The 16,948-nt window shown below is 51.4% G+C and overlaps 1 protein-coding gene across 6 annotated transcripts in view; it reads left to right on the top strand.

Moving 5' to 3' along the window:
- The window catches only part of EXOC6B (exocyst complex component 6B), a 317,698-nt gene extending 302,193 nt beyond the window's left edge, over nucleotides 1-15,505 (top strand). For all 6 annotated transcript variants that reach the window (XM_065836317.2, XM_071808429.1, XM_065836315.2 and 3 more), the window contains 2 exons: nucleotides 5,241-5,353; nucleotides 10,031-15,505. In XM_065836317.2, coding sequence (XP_065692389.1) covers nucleotides 5,241-5,353; nucleotides 10,031-10,157 — 240 coding nt within the window. In that variant the 3' untranslated portion in view covers nucleotides 10,158-15,505. The remainder of the gene's footprint in view (nucleotides 1-5,240; nucleotides 5,354-10,030) is intronic.
- Nucleotides 15,506-16,948: the final 1,443 nt, after the last annotated feature.

Genomic DNA, 16,948 nt, shown 5'->3' with positions numbered 1-16,948 from the left:
ATGAGTCTTTCTCCTGCTCAACAGGAAGAAGAGATAACAGGGTAATTAATAACTGCAGGATCATGAGAATTCCTTAATTTGGGCTTTTGGCAAAGGGAAGGTCTAGTTCTTTATTGGATGTTTCCCACCAGCCTTTGCAATGTCTCATTGCTGGTGGATCTGCTGATACATTGATGGTGTTGGCAGAGGAAAGTCCTTTTCAAGCCCTTTTGATGCTGTCTCTTGTCACTGGGAATAAATATCGTGGTGGATAAGAGGCAAAGGGCTTCTTGTTTCTGGGATAGAAACACAGAACCATAGAACAACCCAGGTAGAAAAGGACCTTGAAAGACCATCTGGTCCAGCCTCTGATGGGAAAGAAGCCTGGATGAGATTTCTAGCACACTGTCCAATCGCATCTTGAAAACCTCCAGCAATGGGGACTCCACCACATGCCCAGGGAAGTTGTTCCAGTGAATGGTTGTTCTCACTGTAAGAAATTTCTTTCTTATATAGGAGACAAAACCTCTCCTGTTGCAAATGGGAGGCGTTACCCCTTGTCTTCTCCATGTGTCTCCTTGTGCAGAGAGAGCCTTCATCCTCCTTGGAGCCACCCTTTAAGCACTGAAATACTGTGATGAGGTTCCCCCTGAGCCTTCACGTCTCTGGGCAAACGAGACCTAGACATTGAAATAAAGTGAGAGTCTTCAGGATGGGGTTGTTTCTCCTTTCACCATCCAGTTACTGCGTAGCCATGAGGCTTTTGCTCCAGATTGCCTCTGATGATGATTCCTTTCTAAATACTGATAATTCATGTGCGACTTTGACCCCCAAAATTGAGGATATTGCAATACAAAAGGGCCGGGGCATGAGGGAAGACAGAAACACGAGTGCAGAGGTGGTGGTGGCTCTTCTGGCTTGAACCGGACCAAAACTCTTGTCTCTTATACAACCAAATCCCTTCAGCAGAGACTGGTAAGACCAAAAAGTTCTCTTGTTGGGGAGTGCAGGGCTTTGGGTTCCATTTCTGGCTGGACTGTGGGCTGCCCTCGTGTCTTGAAGCACATCTGGTTGTGAACAGTCGCTCTTTGCTTTTATTTCGGGCCAGCTTTGCTTCCTGCTCCAATGGATATAACATCGTGTCCGCTGTCGTGACGGTTCTGTCCCGGGAAGCTCTTCCCTCTGCAGGCAGGAGATGATCGCACTCCTCTTCCAGTAGACTTGTCCATGAGCCCAGAACATCGGTTGTGTCTCCAGTTTCTTGTAGGTCAAAGCGTTTGGGTACAACTCCCTGATCGTGGATGCTGCGTAAGTTCAGAAGAGAAAAAAATAAGAGCCAGATGTTGCGTGAAGTCGGGGAATTCAGTAATTTTCATGTCTTGCAGTAACACTTGACCTTCATCTCTTAGGCTTGAGGGGAGAGGTCCTTGGGGCCAAGAGGATCCTGTAGAGTTATCCCTGCTATATCATCCTGACTTCTCTGAGATAAGACAAAGGGGGTTTGCATGGGTTTATTCTCATCTTAAAACACACGCATCTCCTTTTCCTGCCATCTTCTTTATCTCAAACCACCACGCATCACCCTGCAGGTTTGTGACGCTGGTGCAAGCGTGCGGACGCTGCTGCTTTGCTCTGATCTCGGTCCGGGGGCGCTGGCAGAGCTCGCGAACCGCGTTTGGAATCAGTTTGGGTTCACATTACGTTATTCCTGGCTTGGATGGGAGAATTTTATCCGGATTCAGCCCCGTTGTGTCAGACAGAACGTACCGTCCCGCTTTGCATCCAGAGGGAGAAGCTGGGGAGGTCATTGCCGTGTCCCCCTTCCCTTTGCCACCAGCGTGAAGTTGCAACCATTCTTTCCTTGTAGTTTATGTGAAGACCGTAAGAACATACCTCTCCTTTGAAAAAAAATAACGTTTTTGAAGAGTTTGCGATGGTGATGTTACAAAGGGAGTGAAAAGGAGGTGTTTTTTGAGGTGGAACTGAGGGAAATGGGGAGACAGTGCTTCTTGGCCCCTGCTAAGGGAGCCTGGAGCAGCACTGGGAACTGGTTCCCAGTTCAATTCTTTCTTTCCAGTATCGTCTTGAATCACCATTTGAGCATACGTGCACAAACCCAACTTCTTTTGTTTTGTTTGGGGTTTTTTGAGTGCCTTTCTTTTGGCAACACATTCAAACCCTTCTCCACGTCTTCATGGAGACAGATCAGTGAAAATCTCCCCCGTTTTGCAGCAAAGACGCTTCTCGCGCCCCGAGAAGCCGCAGGTTCGCGGCTTCCTGAGCTTATTTCACTTTCATAGCATGGTGGTAAAAGCTCCTCTTCTTTTTTCTTTCCCCCCACCCCTTCTTCTTTTCCTTTCCCCCCAGTGTATGTGCTGTCGAGTCTGATTTATGGGCTTGAAAAGAGGACTCTAGTTTGAAGAATTAATGGTATTTGCATATTTGATTTGGAATCTCCCTCGGCAGGCCCGACGCAGCCCCGCGCGGGCGGCTCTTTCCTTTCCATCTCTTCCTTTTTTTTCCTCTTTTCATTCAGATTTAGCGGCAGAGGTGAAAAGTTTAAACAGTAAAACCAATAAAACCACATTTATGTGACAGATAAATGGTTTCGAGGAGGTTTGCCCCGAGCCGTCGGGCTGCGTCCCGCGCGGCCAAAGGTGCCGGCCCCGCTCTCCTCGGATCTCCCTCCCCGGCAAGATGGATGTGGGCAAACAGTTGTAAAATACACAGGTTATCCGTCACTGTCGTGAGGCGGCCGGGGGGAACCTGGGTCTCCCAGCGCTTGGGGAAGGTCCGGCCCTGAGGTGGGAGTGGGTTTAGGATGGGGTTTGTTTAGAATCATTGAATTGTTTTGGTTGGGGAAGAGCTTTAAGACCACCGAGTCCAACCATTAAGCTGATACTACCAGGTCCAGCATTGCCCCATGTCCTGAGAACCTCGTGTCCGTCTGTCCAGCCCTCCAGGGATGGTGACTCCAGCACTGCCCTGGGCAGCCTGTTCCAATGCCCCACAGCCCTTTGGGGAAGAAATTGTTCCCACATCCAACCTCAACCTCCCCTGGCGCAACTTGAGGCCGTTTCCTCTGCTCCTGGCGCTTGTTCCTGGGGAGCAGAGCCCGACCCCCCTGGCTCCAAGCTCCTTTCAGGCGGTTCAGAGATCAGAAGGTGCCAAACTCTTCTCTTTAGTGACCAGTGACAGAGCCCAGGGAACGGCAGCAGATGTGCCGGGGGGGTCAGTAGGACATGAGGCAAAGGTTCTTCACCCAGAGGTGCTGGACACTGAACAGGCTCCCAGGGAGGTGTCACAGCCCAACCTGACAGTGTTCAAGAAGAGACTGGACACCGTCCTCAGACACACGGGGTGACCTGTGGGGTGTCCTGTGCAGGGACAGCAGTTGGACTCCATCATCCTGTGGGTCCTTCCAACCCAGGACATTCAGGTCTCCCCTCAGCCTCCTTTTCTCCAGCCTCAGCCTCCTGTTCTAACACCTCTCCATGCTTTTTACTTCATCTTCTCCTAACCCATTTCTAACCCTTGACTTTTCTTTCTTTCGTCCCTTCCTCCCAGGGCTTTATTTCCACTCCCTGTGAACATCTACCTGTATTTTCTCTGGCAATAACCCGTGCTGCTTTGTTCGTGGTTTGCCAGAGGCACGTTCAGCGCCCCCAGGGCCACCAGCAAGGGGACTTCGGTGCACTGGAAGCGGGGGGGGGATCCGATTTAGCCTGTACAACCATGCAGCTTCTTACAGCAGCCAACAAACCCGACAGAAGAGTTTTGGCCCCGCTGTGCTGTGTGAAAAGAGCCTGTGAAATCATATTTAAGGTTGTCTCTTGAAGGTGCCCTTTGGGAAAAAAGAGAAGAAAAAAAGCTCCTGACGATGATGTTCAACTCGGGTTTGTAGTTAACACAATGGACCCGCCGTACAAAGCCGAGCGGGACCGCGGGCTGGAAAAGCCCCTCTTAGGTCCCGGCTAATCCGTCCCCCCCGCCAGCCCAGGGGATTGTTCCTGACAGCTTGTTTTCTGTGCCCTGACCTACATAGTCAAAAAGAATCTTGTTGCACATTTTTGTTTTGTACCTTGAGGTCTCGGAGGAGCCAAATCCCCTTCTTGGCGGGGCGGGATGTGTTGTTAAACAGTGCTGGGAGTCTCCAGGAAAACCATGGAGACGCGGGGACAATGAGCTCTCTATGGTCCTCGCTTGGCCGCGGGATGGTCCTTCTTCTCCGGGCTTCGGCGGTGGGCGCCGGGACGCACAGACGCGGGCGATGAAGACGTCTGTGTGCTTGGCAGCCTGTCCCGCAATAGAGCGGTCACAGCGGCTCTCCAAGGCAGAAGGTTGGCGGGGGGAAAATGCAGCCGCTCTTAATTAACCTGTTTCAGACGATGGAGATGGAGGCTGCACCTCCTCCGTCCTCAGCTGCGCTCTCGTGAGCGGATGGAGAGGCGAGACCCCTTAGGAACTGGTGGATCCTCATGTAGGAAAGATGTAGGAGTTCTGGTGGGGTTCTAAGGATGCAAAAGTTTGGGATGGAAGAGGGCGTTTAGGAAAACTGTGCTCTAGTTTGCTCATCCCTCACCTGAATCACCTGGGAGGGATGTGATGCTGAGAGGGTCCTTTGTGAAGGTGGAAGGGTTTCAGGTGTGAATTTTGGGCGTCTGGAGCAGGGACTGTGATGTACGCCTGAATTAATCCGCGTTTTCCTTGCCCCGCCGCCGAGGTCAGCGGTGGTTTCTCTAACAAACAGCTGGAAACCACCTGGGAATCCCAGTCTCCTGTGTTCACCTGAAATAAACCCCTGAGCTCCTGGATGGGTCCCACACCTCCTGTCATTAGAGACGGGTACGAAGCGCTTGGGAGATGCTGAGATGGAGCGAGCGTGATGAGAAAACCTTACAAAATGGTTCAAATGATGCGGGGGGTTATTTGGGGACAGGAGAAATTTGTGGTGACTTTGACGTAGCTGAGAGCATCAGGGCTCTGGGACTCTTGGCCATCAACCTCCTTGGGATGTCTCAGTAGCCCCACCAGTTCACCCCAAAAAGCAGAGATAACATAGCAGGAGTGAATTATGGTTCCATTAATATAGCCATACATCAATTAATATTAAATATTAATAAGTTAATAATGAACTATGGATACATTAATAATGAAATATTAGCTGGATAATATTAAATAAATTAAGCCTCCAAAGCGTTTTTTGCGATTAACGCCGCTTATATTTTCTGTTTTGTTTTTCCTCCCGGTGGTTGCTGCAGCTCTTAGATCTGTTCATCCAGTGGGACTGGTCGACGTATTTGGCGGACTACGGGCAACCCACGTGCAAGTACCTTCGCGTGAACCCCACGACAGCCCTCGTCCTGCTGGAGAAGTGAGTGCGGGTCCGGATTCCCGGCATAGCTTTCACCCCATAGCTCGCTTTGGGCAAGCACCTGTTTTAGCAGCCGATTCCATCACATGCAGTGCCTGGATGGGGTGGCCTGGAGAACAGGAGCTGAGGGGGGACCTTCTGATCTCTGAACTGCCTGAAAGGAGCTTGGAGCCAGGGGGGGTCGGGCTCTGCTCCCCAAGAACAAGCGCCAGGAGCAGAGGAGACGGCCTCAAGTTGCGCCAGGGGAGGTTGAGGTTGGATGTGGGGAACAATTCCTTCCCCGAAGGGCTGTGGGGCATTGGAACAGGCTGCCCAGGGCAGTGCTGGAGTCACCATCCCTGGAGGGTTGGACAGACGGACGTGAGGTTCTCAGGACATGGGGCAGGGACAGGGGTCGGGGAACGGTTGGACTCAACGATCTTGAGGTTCTCTTCCAACCAGAATGATTCTATGATCTCAAACCCCCAAAACAATTTAAAATTTGCTAGCCTGCAGGCACAGGCAGCCTTGCTCGGTGGTGATATTAAAAACCCACAAACCCCAGCTCGGTTTGCCAGCTTTCTCCCCAAAAGGGAGCTCATTTGAAGGGCAATCTTCCCGTATCCAATTTGCTCTCTGGAGGCAGCCCTGGTGGAGTCACCGCGCACCCTTCTGTTGAATCTCTGAAGGGGATCAAGTGCTAAAAGCCCAGCTCTGGGACAGGGACAGTGTCTTTAGGTGACCGCCTGCTCCAAGGCTTGCTCTTAGCAAGGACATGCTCCTTGATAAGGGAAAAAATGGTAATTGATTAATAGTTTTGCAGGAAGCTCATGCTGTGGGCACTCCACCACTCAGTCTTGCATGGAGGAGCAGGCAGGATAAGCGAGTTGCAGTTGGGTTTGGTGACGTTTACCATGAAATCAGATCCTGAAGAGCAGTTTGAGTTGTTTTGTCTGGAGTTCCTCTCTTTCTTTGTCCCTTGTAAAGGAGAAGTTGACCAATACAGAGTTGGGGCTAAACCTTTAGAAGGCCAACCTTGGTGTTGGAGTTGCGTCTGTGCTATCTGTGGTCCATATAACCACACCACCTCCTCCTCCACAGAGAATAGCTGATTCATGACATCCAGACGTTACCAAGACAGTACACAGGGACTGAACTTAGGCAGTCGCTGTGTGTGAAGCACCTTTATACATCATAGCATTGTTTTTATATACATCTTTATATGTGCTGTGTAATACGTTGTGCTATTTGCAACGTATTCGCAACCCAACATCCATGATGCAAAAGCGTGGGGTGTATTCAGAGCTATCAGTAAAGCAGTAAAACAAAGAGCTGTGAAAACACTGAGAGCTTAGACATGAAGGAGCTGGAAGAGAAGGGAACTGGGAGCTGGGATCAGTGGAAGTTGCTGGAAGGTGGTGGGACAGCGGGAGAGCAGCTCCGTGCTCCTGGCCATGTTCCCCAGGCAGTGCAGAACGTGCCGCATCCTTGCTCAGTGGTGGTATTAAAAACCCACAAACCCCGGCTGCGTTTGCCAGCCTTCTCCCCAAAAGGGAGCTCATTTGAAGGGCAATCTTCCCGCATCCCATTTGCTCCCTGGAGTCGCCACGTTGGCATCTGCATCTCCCACATCCTCGTGGTGCGGCATCGGCGGGCTCTGCCTTGTGCCCCCTCGGGCTCCAAGCTCTTTGGGGTCTCAGTGCATCATCCACCAGCTCCAGCTCCCCCAGGGCTCTGCACTGACCTGGCTATAGCTCCAGGCACATCCGCTCCCCCGCGCTCCGGTCCCACCTCCCCAGCCCCCTCCGTAGGCAGCCGAGCTTTGCCGACAAGGCGACGTGAAATCCCGATCCGCTGGCTCGTTTTGTAACCTGTTTCCACCGTTATCTCTTTTCCTAATCACACATCTCTCATAGGATATCACGAGTGTAAGTATGCTGCTCGCTTGGGCTTTTACCCTCACCTTGCAGTGACTTTATTGTTTGATTTAAATGGAGCACTAAATGATCTAAATGCAAGCTGTCTTTGAAACGGTTCCCTCCAGTAACTTTATCGGCTCAAATGCACTAATTAGAGCTAAAAGAGGAGCTTTTACTCTGTTGCGCTTTTTTTCTTATAGATTAATTTAAACAAAGCTTGGCTCTTTTGAAGGTGGTATTTGTTGACAGGGGTGGGGGCAGCGCTCAGCTCTCTCTTTCCCTTCCTCTTCATTTGTGTGCTAATGCACAGGGACCACGTTACAAACCCGGGCTCGGTTGTCCCAGGGCCCTGCGGCCACATGCTTAAAGAAATAAAGCTATTGATTCTCCGAATTGCTGCCGGGCGGCTCGGAAGCATTGCCTCCCTCTTTCCAAGCTGATATTCCTGGTGTCGGGATGCACCGCTTGACTGGGGACTGGGTGTTGCCTACAGCCAAATGGTGGAAAAGGAATGGGATGGCATTTCTGAGCAGTTTTGACACTGAGCACGGTGTGGTCTCCTCGAGCAGATCTACAAGCTCAGCTTCTCCCCAAGATGCATCTGGTGCCGCCTGGGCCCTGGCACAACACACCCAATTCTATGGGATTTTGTGTCCTGTAGGCAACTTAATTCATTAATAACACCTAATAGCTCAGTGCCTCTGCCTTCACCATCCCTGGAGGTGGTTAAAAGACATGGGGATGTTCTTGGGGACGTGAGCTAGCGGTGGACGTGGCAGTGTTGGGTTAAAGGTTGGACTTGGTGATCTTAAAGGTCTTTTCCAACCGAAACAATCCTATGGTTCGCGTGATGTCTGGATGATGTCTCGCCTCCCTCCCAGACACTTACCCAGTTTAACAGATCCACCTGCCTGGGTTTGTTGTGGGATCAGTGCTCTGGCTGCTTTTTCATCCCAACTCAGCAGCTTTATCCGTGCAGCTCCTTTCTAATCACTGAAACACATGCAAAGGTTGCCTTGCATACAGCATGCTTTACTTCAAAAACATTTCCTGGACCTGAGCGGCTCCCGTGGGATTGGAAATGGCTCTGAGGATGCGCAGAGGGCTCTTAGGGCAGAGGATGCTGTGCTGTGAATTCCCCTGAGGGTACCAGAGATGGAGAGGGGTGGAGGTTTCCAAAGGCCCAGGTTTCCTTTCAGTGCCTCTGATGTCCCCACGTAGCCCGTGAAATAGAGACAGAGCTCTCAGCCCTCCGGGTAGGGTGATTTGGGATCCTCCGGAGCCGTGCGGCGCTGACGGAGGCGTCCCGCGGGAGGACGGTTGTTGCCAAAATCCATGATGCGGTGACACCTCTACCCGGGGCGACTGGAAAACCTCACTGCAGCCCCTCTGCCGCTTGCGGCTGAGCAGCTGGCACCCTGCTTTGCTTAGAAAAAGAGAGAAAGAAAAAAAGAATACGGATTTTGTGGAATCACAGTGCTCCAAGCTATCCTGTTACCGTTGGGAAAGCAGCTCGGTTGTCATGCTGTGTCTTTAGGCACTTACAAAGTTAGCAAACAGCCTCCGGGATGAAGTTGTTATCCATGTTTCCAGTTCCAAGCTGGATGTTTTGGGGAACATTTCAGATTCCCGTTGGCTCTTTTTAGGAAGATCGAAGCATGAAAAGCGTTAGGGTTGTTTTTTCTTCTTCTTGTTTTTAAATTGGATAAATAAGTTTCACGAGGTTTGATTTGTGCTCAGTTAACTCAACCCCCCCCTGGTTTGATCAAGTGCCAACTTCCCACGCTGTGTCCCAGTCACTTTAATGCTTCATTTAGGTCCCCAGAGCCAAAAATATAGATTGATGTGACTCATCCAAAGCCATCTGGCCCTGCCAGATCTGATCTACCCAGAAAATCATTTACAAATCGTGAAATTACACAAGAGCGGTGCCGGCTGAGAAGCAGCGGTTGGATGTTGGGAGCCTGATGCCTTCAGGAGCTGTGGAAGGGCTGACCCTTGTGGCTTGGTTTCCCTTCCCGACACATGCCCTGTGTAAAGCTGATGCTCGGAGAGTGCAACGAGACCTGGTCCCCCCCCAAAATCTGTATCTGCGGATGCGAGCGTGCATGACCCCCCAGCTTTGCATGGCAGAGAGAGATGGAGCTCCACCAGCTCCACCACCAGGTCCTGTCCCACCACCCGCCACTTCTTGGAGACCACGTGGAGACCAGCGCACTATTCAATGTCATTTCAATACACATCTCAATATTTTTAAATTGGGAAAACCAGTGCTGGACTCCTTCCTTTAATATAAATTCATTATATAATATTGCGTAGTGTTTTAAGTTCACGACTCCAAAATGTCATGGCTGCGCAAACGCTGCATCTCTTGGCCGCATGCAATGCACCATTTCTAATAAGAAGCCTTAATGCTCTGGATTTGCTGCTAAATTTAACATTTCCTCCTAGCATGAGAGCGTTGTCATCCACTGCTTCACGAGGTGCCGCGGGGACATCGCAAAAGCTGTTTTGGAGGGGGAGAACGACAGGGTTTGGGGTTTTGGGGGGTGTTTGGCATCAGAGACAGACCCTGCGGCGATATTGGCTGGGATTTGTGGGGTTTAATGCAAATTGTAAAGCCTATACGTGGCTTGCCATGCCCGTTTTACCCAAAACCGTGATAAAAACCAGAGCAGAGCCCAGATACGGACACAGCACCGCGATCCCTTGGCAGGGCTCGGCTGCGGCGCTGAGCAGCGATGACGCCTGTTCCATAACCTCTTTGTGCTCTGCGCAGGATGAGGGACACGAGCAGGAAGAACAACGTTTTCGCCCAGTTCCGGAAGAACGAGAGGGACAAGCAGAAGCTGATAGACACCGTGGCCAAGCAGCTCCGTGGCCTCATCAACAGCCACCACTCGTGAGGGACCCGGGAGCACCTGCCCGGCCCCGCTCCGCAGCCTTCCACGTGCCTGGACTTGGGATTCTTGTGCAAAGAGAATATATATATATATATGTATTTTTTTATTCACCTGTATAGTGTTCATGAAACCCACCCCTGATGGCAAAACGTTCCTTGTTAAACAATCCCGGGGAAGGTGGGTGGCGCCGCTTGGGAAGGTGGTGTCGGGAGCCTCTTATAAACTCCTATTTTCAGGGGTTTATAAAGTGACGGTAAATCCTGAAGCGTGAGAGAGAACTTCACACCCAGACTATTTTCTTTTCATTCTTCTCTTTTTTTTTTTTTAAGAAGCCAAATGGATAGAATCGGTCTGACTTTTGTTAACTTATTCAGTTGCAGAACACGTGAAAACAAAAAGATACAGGGAGGAAGCGTGGTTTCAGGTTCTTCTCACGGGCACATGTTTAGAAAGTCACCCGTTAGCTTGTCTTGCCAACTTGCTTATTAAATTTAGGTAGGAGAAGAGGCAAACTGATTTCCCTAGGTTTCTCCTCTTTCTCCTGGAAGGGCTGATTTCCATTGTTAGCTGGAGTTGCAGCCCTTTCCCCCGTGTCTGTAATCAGCATCGCCACCCTCCGAGCTCCATCTCTAGGACCTGCCGGTGTCTTTTGGATCTGCACTGAACACAGGATGGCTGTGAGAGCTGCCTCATTCATTAAATGTGGAAAGGGAGAGCAGGAGGGTGATCTGACAGGGAGTGCTGGGATGGGATGCTGGGGCCGCATCCTGCAGGGCTGGGTAGCAGGAGAGGAGGGATGCTCGGCAGGGCCAGCGCAGACGTGGCTCTCCTGGTGTCCAGGGTTATCTTCCGATCTTTGCACCTCTTTTCCACGCTGATGTCCCATCTGCCCTCTCCTCCTGATGCACCACAATGGGGTGATGTCCCCCCCCTTCCCACGAGTGCCCCATCTCACACTGTGCATGGAGCAGCCCTGCAAAACTCGCCCTGGGCAGGATGGTGAGAAGGAGCCTCCTGGAGGTCCCTGAGGTGGAGGTGGCCCCTGGAGCAGCATCGCTCAGCAACGCCCAGCGTGGGAGTGCATACGGAAAACGTTCTTCCCTCTGGCTCTGAAGTTGCCCAAACGTCATCTGCTCAAATCAAGACGGTAACGCTACCAACAGGACTTGAATCCCAGCATTCAGATTACAGCAAGAGGGGACTTTCACCCTTCTCATTACCTGGGTGACTCTAAAATTAGAGTGAAAGCTTATCCAGCTGGTTCCTCCACCTCCTGAAATCCAGTGTTAAAGGGAATTAAAATCTTCCTGGTGTGTGTTACGGCCCTGATGGTGCTGGTTCAGCAGGGGCACGAGCCGTGCCCATTTCCTACCCTCGTTTGGAGGTGGTGGGTGCTCAGCCCTCAAACCACTTCTGGAAAGAGTGGGGAGTTCCTTCTCCTCCTTCTCCTTTTCCTCCTCCTTCTCCTGCTCTTCCTCCTCCTCCTCCTCCTCCTCCTTCTCCTTCTCCTTCTCCTTCTCCTTCTCCTTCTCCTTCTCCTTCTCCTTCTCCTTCTCCTTCTCCTTCTCCTTCTCCTCCTCCTCCTCCTCCTCCTCCTCCTCCTCCTTCTCCCTCTCTTCTCCTTCTCCTCCTCCTCCTCCTTCTCCTTCTCTTCTCCTTCTCCTCCTCTTTCTCCTGCTCTTCTTCCTCCTCCTCCTCCTCCTCCTCCTCCTCCTTCTCCCTCTCTTCTCCTTCTCCTCCTCCTCCTCCTTCTCCTTCTCTTCTCCTTCTCCTCCTCCTTCTCCTGCTCTTCTTCCTCCTCCTCCTCCTCCTCCTCCTCTTTCATTCCTTCTCCTTCATTCCTTCTCCTTCACATCCCTTGGCACAGACTCCCGGAGCTACGAAGGGGCAGAACTTGCTTAAATGTCACCATGTGGCATTTGCAGAAGGGCAGCAAGACTTTCTTGGTGCGTTCGGTCCCTTCGCTCTCTGCCCACGTGCACTTTTTGCTCGGCGTTTCTCGCACGAGGAGCTCTTCTGACACAGAAGCACAAAGGGGACGGTGCTTCATCTTCCCTCCTTGCTCCTCAGCAATACTTTTTGTTTGCTTTTTGATAAGGGTATGTGTTAATTAACCCTGATGGTAAATAGGCACGTTGTCAGCTGGGACGTTCTGGGGCTGTGGTCCTGTCCCAGCACCCTCCAGCCACAGGGACCAGTGAATTATTTTGATTAATAAGAGGGAAGGACCAAACCTGGCCTTATGATTCCTTGCTTTTGGGTGGGGACCAGAGGTGATGTTTTTCTTAGTTCAAAGTACATGTAAGAAGGATGGAGGAAAAAGAAGCAGCTGAATGGAAGTTGGTGTTAGCGTGGCCAGAAAGGGACCATCTCCATGGATACATCTACATACGAGCCAGCAAAGGCTTTCAGAAGGATGGGTGAAAATGAACGTGGTCCATTCCCTACTGGTGACCTCCCTCCCGCTCTCCAGAGCACTGGACCTGAGTGTGAACCAGCCTGGGCCTGGTCTTGGCATCCCGAATCCTGCACGACCGAGAAGGAAGAACTGCCTGGCTTGCTGGACTCTGAATTTCTGGGCAAGGAAGCAAACCGGTCCTTATGGTCCTGGCAGCGATGGGAGAGCCCTCAGCACTCCAGCCAAGACCCGTCCCACAAGTCGCAGGACCACAGGACACTTGTATTTCTCCTCCCCACCCCTCGGCAGTGTCACCGCGGGACAAACATGGGGACGAGGCTATGAAGCGGGGGGCAGAAGCAGGTGGGACCCCCTGGTTCGGGCATCAAACCTGAGCTCCTGCTGGAGGCTGGAGATGGAAACAAAACTCGCAGTGGTGACAGTAACAGGGGAAGCTTCGCTCCGCAGGGCGCTTGGGTTGAGGGCCATTAAATAGTGACAAGCACTTTAAAGTCCTTCAGAATCAAGCTGCTACAGATGCTGGCAACGGCATCACCGAGCGTGACACATAAGGCACCCCGGCACTTCCAGTTTTTATTAGTGGGAGGATAGAGTGTCAAACACAATTTTCAGTGGCTTTTGTCAGCCGTTTGCTTTGCTGCGGGCGAGGCGGAGCTTTGCAGCCAGGGATGTTTATCTCTCCTCCATGATAAGCGTAGGATGAAGGGCGAAGGAGCAAACACCACCGGGCAGCATCACCTCTGCACCCCAAAACACCGGGAAAGGCCTTTATGCTGCTCCAAAAGCATCCAGCTCCTGCACAGCCTCGAAACTCCATTTCTTTTTCCCCAAGGTGTAACCCCTGCATTGCACTGTATGAAAAGCCCAAAGCTCGTGGGGCTTGAGGCAAGACCTTGTTTCAGATGCTCCAGCCGCCATCCCCATCCCACATCTGGGCTTTCCCACCATCTCCACCGATGTTTAATTATAAAGGAGCGACACGGCATTGCCGTCCCTGCCTAGGGTGGATTTCCTCGCTCTTTTAAGCTCTGCTCGCAGAGGCCGGGATTGGGATCCTGCGAAGCGGCTCCTGGCGCTCAGGACCCACTGCTGGGAAAGGCAAACTCGGCCGAGGGAAGAGATTGCGCGAGTTTCTGATTTTGGGAGGTCAAGCGCCCAACCGCAAGTCACGGAACGGGATGAAAAACGGCGTTTTGGTGCTCTGGTCCTAATTAACTTTTTGTTCCGAGAGATGCAGTTCCATCCCTTCAAAATAGAATTAATCTTTTAAACAGATTGCTTAAAAAGCCCTGGAAGACATTTAAAATCCCCTCTAAATCTCTTCCTAATGATGGGTATCCTCCGATACGGATGGTATTGCTTACGAGGGAGAGGTTGTTGCTATAAATTTATAAGTGGGGGGCAGGAAACATGGCCAGAACCTGCTGCTGTAATCAAAGATTCGCAACCCCCAGAACAAATAATGCTGCTATTAACACCTCCCTGCACATACATTGAACCTTCCTTAGGTTTCTTTTAAGCAGTGGCTGTAGAATGGACTGGGTTATGTCCCCCTCGTCCCCCACCCAGCAAACAGCATCAGTGGGGCAAGTGCAAGGCAGCCCAGGGATTGGGAATAATTGTATATAAGGGCAGAAACTGTACCTATACATTAGGGGGTGGCCTCTGTTAGACACCAGCGTGTGCGAGAGGGAGGAGGAGATTTTTCTGGGTGTTTTCTTGTTGTTTCTAGGGCTGGAGTTGAAGTCAGATGCTCTTGGCAATTTGCACTTTGTTCTACGTCCGAGCGCAGCTCTGGCCATGGGAGCGGGACAAGCCGGACGGTGCTTTGTCCGAGGGGCCGTTTTAGTCTTGTTTCCTTGAAAATCATCCGCTTTTGTGCCGCTACGAAAATGGGTGCTTGGGCAGAGCATGGGGACGTTTGCAAACGGTTTGCAAGATGCTGGGAGGCAGCGCGGAGAGCAGGGGGGTGAGATGGAGCTGCTGGCGGCACATCCCGCGCCCAAGCTGCTTTGAAGGTAAAATCCTTTACCCCCCAAGGTGGGATGCGGGAACTGAGGAGGTTTGTGTCCCTCCAGCGTCCCCTCAAACCGGGATTCACACCCCACGCAAGGAAATCTTGGCCCGTGGTTGGTTCCTACCCCTCCGCCACGCTGCTATTTGGCTTTTCCCTTTAATTCTGCGTTGGGTTCGGTGCTTTTCTTTTGAAGCATCAAGTGGTTTGGAGCATCAAACCACCCCCACACACCCCAGCTGGGGCCATGTCCCACCCCAGGGGGTTTTTTGGGTGTCTGCACCCCATTTTCTTAGTGCCATGAACCCCCCTCTATGTTTTCCCCCCCAGCAGCAAAACTCGTGTGTTTATCACTCTGCTGGGGAGCTCGAAGGGAACACAAATAAATCCCATCCCAAATGACTTCAAGATGGGCCCATCCCAACTGGGAAAACTGCGCTTTTTAATACACCCCGTTCTGGGTGGGATTCACCCCAAAAACCAGTGGATGGAGACAGGGGGGGCTCAGCTTGTGACCTGGGGACCAGTTGATGTCCCTCATCCCTCCGATGTTATTTTGACCCCCCATCCCCATCCCCAGTGTCTGCTGGCTGCTTCTGTTGCCTTTCTTCAATTATTTTGGGGGGGAAGGACATAATTTTGTAAACTAATGTGGTGAAAACAGCTTTTTTTGCACAAGTCATTGCACAATAAGGGGAAAATTTAGTAAATTAGGTTTAACTTTAAAGGGAACATTTTTTTTTTTAATTGTTAAAACTCACTAGCAGAGCTACTGATTCAAAGGAAAGAGATGGACTGATTAAAAACGGACTGCATGGTTTACAGGTGACATTGCGTGAGGAATGAGCATGTTGATTTTGACTGTACATTTATCCTATTGTAACTTCTATTAAACAATACAGCATATAACGGTTTCAATGGGCGCCTGGGCTCGCTCTGTGCGTCGCGGGGCAGGCGCCGCCTTTGCCTCGCTGGAAATACAAATCCTAAATCCCGTGGAACACAAACTCCGGCGCCTCTTTGTCCAACCAGCGAGGATTTGATGCTGAAACACCCGCGGAATCACAGAACCCCAGGATGTCAGGGGTTGGAAGGGACCTGGAAAGCTCATCCAGTGCAATCCCCCCATTCCCCCCCAGCCCCATGGAGATGCCCCGGTGCTGCGCCTCCATTTAGGGTTACATGCTGAGATATCCCAATAGCCAGTTTTTAATTAGCGTGTGTGGTGTTGATTTCGTATCACTTTGATTTCCCGATCAACGTGCCGTGTGGCACCAAGTCAAACATCTTCCAGAAACCAACGTTTACTGCGCGTTCAGTGCCAGGGCCAGGAGGTATTTGGGGAATTCGATACCTTAATGCAATTAGGGCCAGAAAAAAGAACAACCAAAAAAAAAAACCCAAAAAACCATGCTAATATAATCATCAAATTGTAAAGGATGACAAATACCATGAAAGAAAATACACAATGTGAAAGGGCAAAAAGACTTCCCATAGAAAGCTCAAGCTCTCTGCCACTATAAACTGTTCATTATCTCTGCTTGGCCCTCCAAAGCCTTCATCCCTCCTCAGGTTCACTTTCCCCATGTGCAAACCTTGATGTAATCAATGAGAGCAAGGCGGCTACTTCTTCAACTCCAGGCTTGGGTTTAATCATGCTTAATTATGGCAGAAACCAATTAAAACAGCCACCGAATTGGGCAAAACTTGGCTTTGGCTCACGGCACGGGAACGCAACACAGCGCTTGGGGAGGGGTATTTTCCCCCACGACCATCCATAGATCTAGGATGACTATGAGCCAGCACTGGGCCCTTGTGGCCAGGAAGCCAATGGTACCTGGGGTGGGTTAGAAGGGGGTGGTCAGTAGGTCAGAGAGGTTCTCCTGCCCCTCTGCTCTGCCCTGGGGAGACCACACCTGGAATATTGTGTCCAGTTGTGGCCCCTCAGCTCCAGAAGGACAGGGAACTGCTGCAGAGAGTCCAGCGCAGCCACCAAGATGCTGGAGGGAGTGGAGCATCTCCCGTGGGAGGAAAGGCTGAGGGAGCTGGGGCTCTGGAGCTGGAGAAGAGGACACTGAGGGGGGACTCATTCATGGGGATCAATATGGAAAGGGGCAGCGTCAGGAGGATGAAGCCAGGCTCTTCTCGGTGACAGCCAGTGACAGGACAAGGGGCAATGGGTGCAAACTGGAACACGGGAGGTTCCACTGAAATGTGAGAAGAAACTTGTTCCTGGTGAGGGTGTCAGAGCCTGGCCCAGGCTGCCCAGGGAGGTTGTGGAGTCTCCTTCTGTGCAGACATTCAAACCCGCCTGGACCCCTTCCTGTGGAACCTCAGCTGGGTGTTCCTGCTCCATGGGGG

The sequence above is a fragment of the Patagioenas fasciata genome, chromosome 4, assembly GCF_037038585.1.
Source record: "Patagioenas fasciata isolate bPatFas1 chromosome 4, bPatFas1.hap1, whole genome shotgun sequence".
In the NCBI taxonomy this organism is placed as follows: domain Eukaryota; kingdom Metazoa; phylum Chordata; class Aves; order Columbiformes; family Columbidae; genus Patagioenas; species Patagioenas fasciata.
This window is presented reverse-complemented; position numbering and strand designations above follow the sequence as displayed.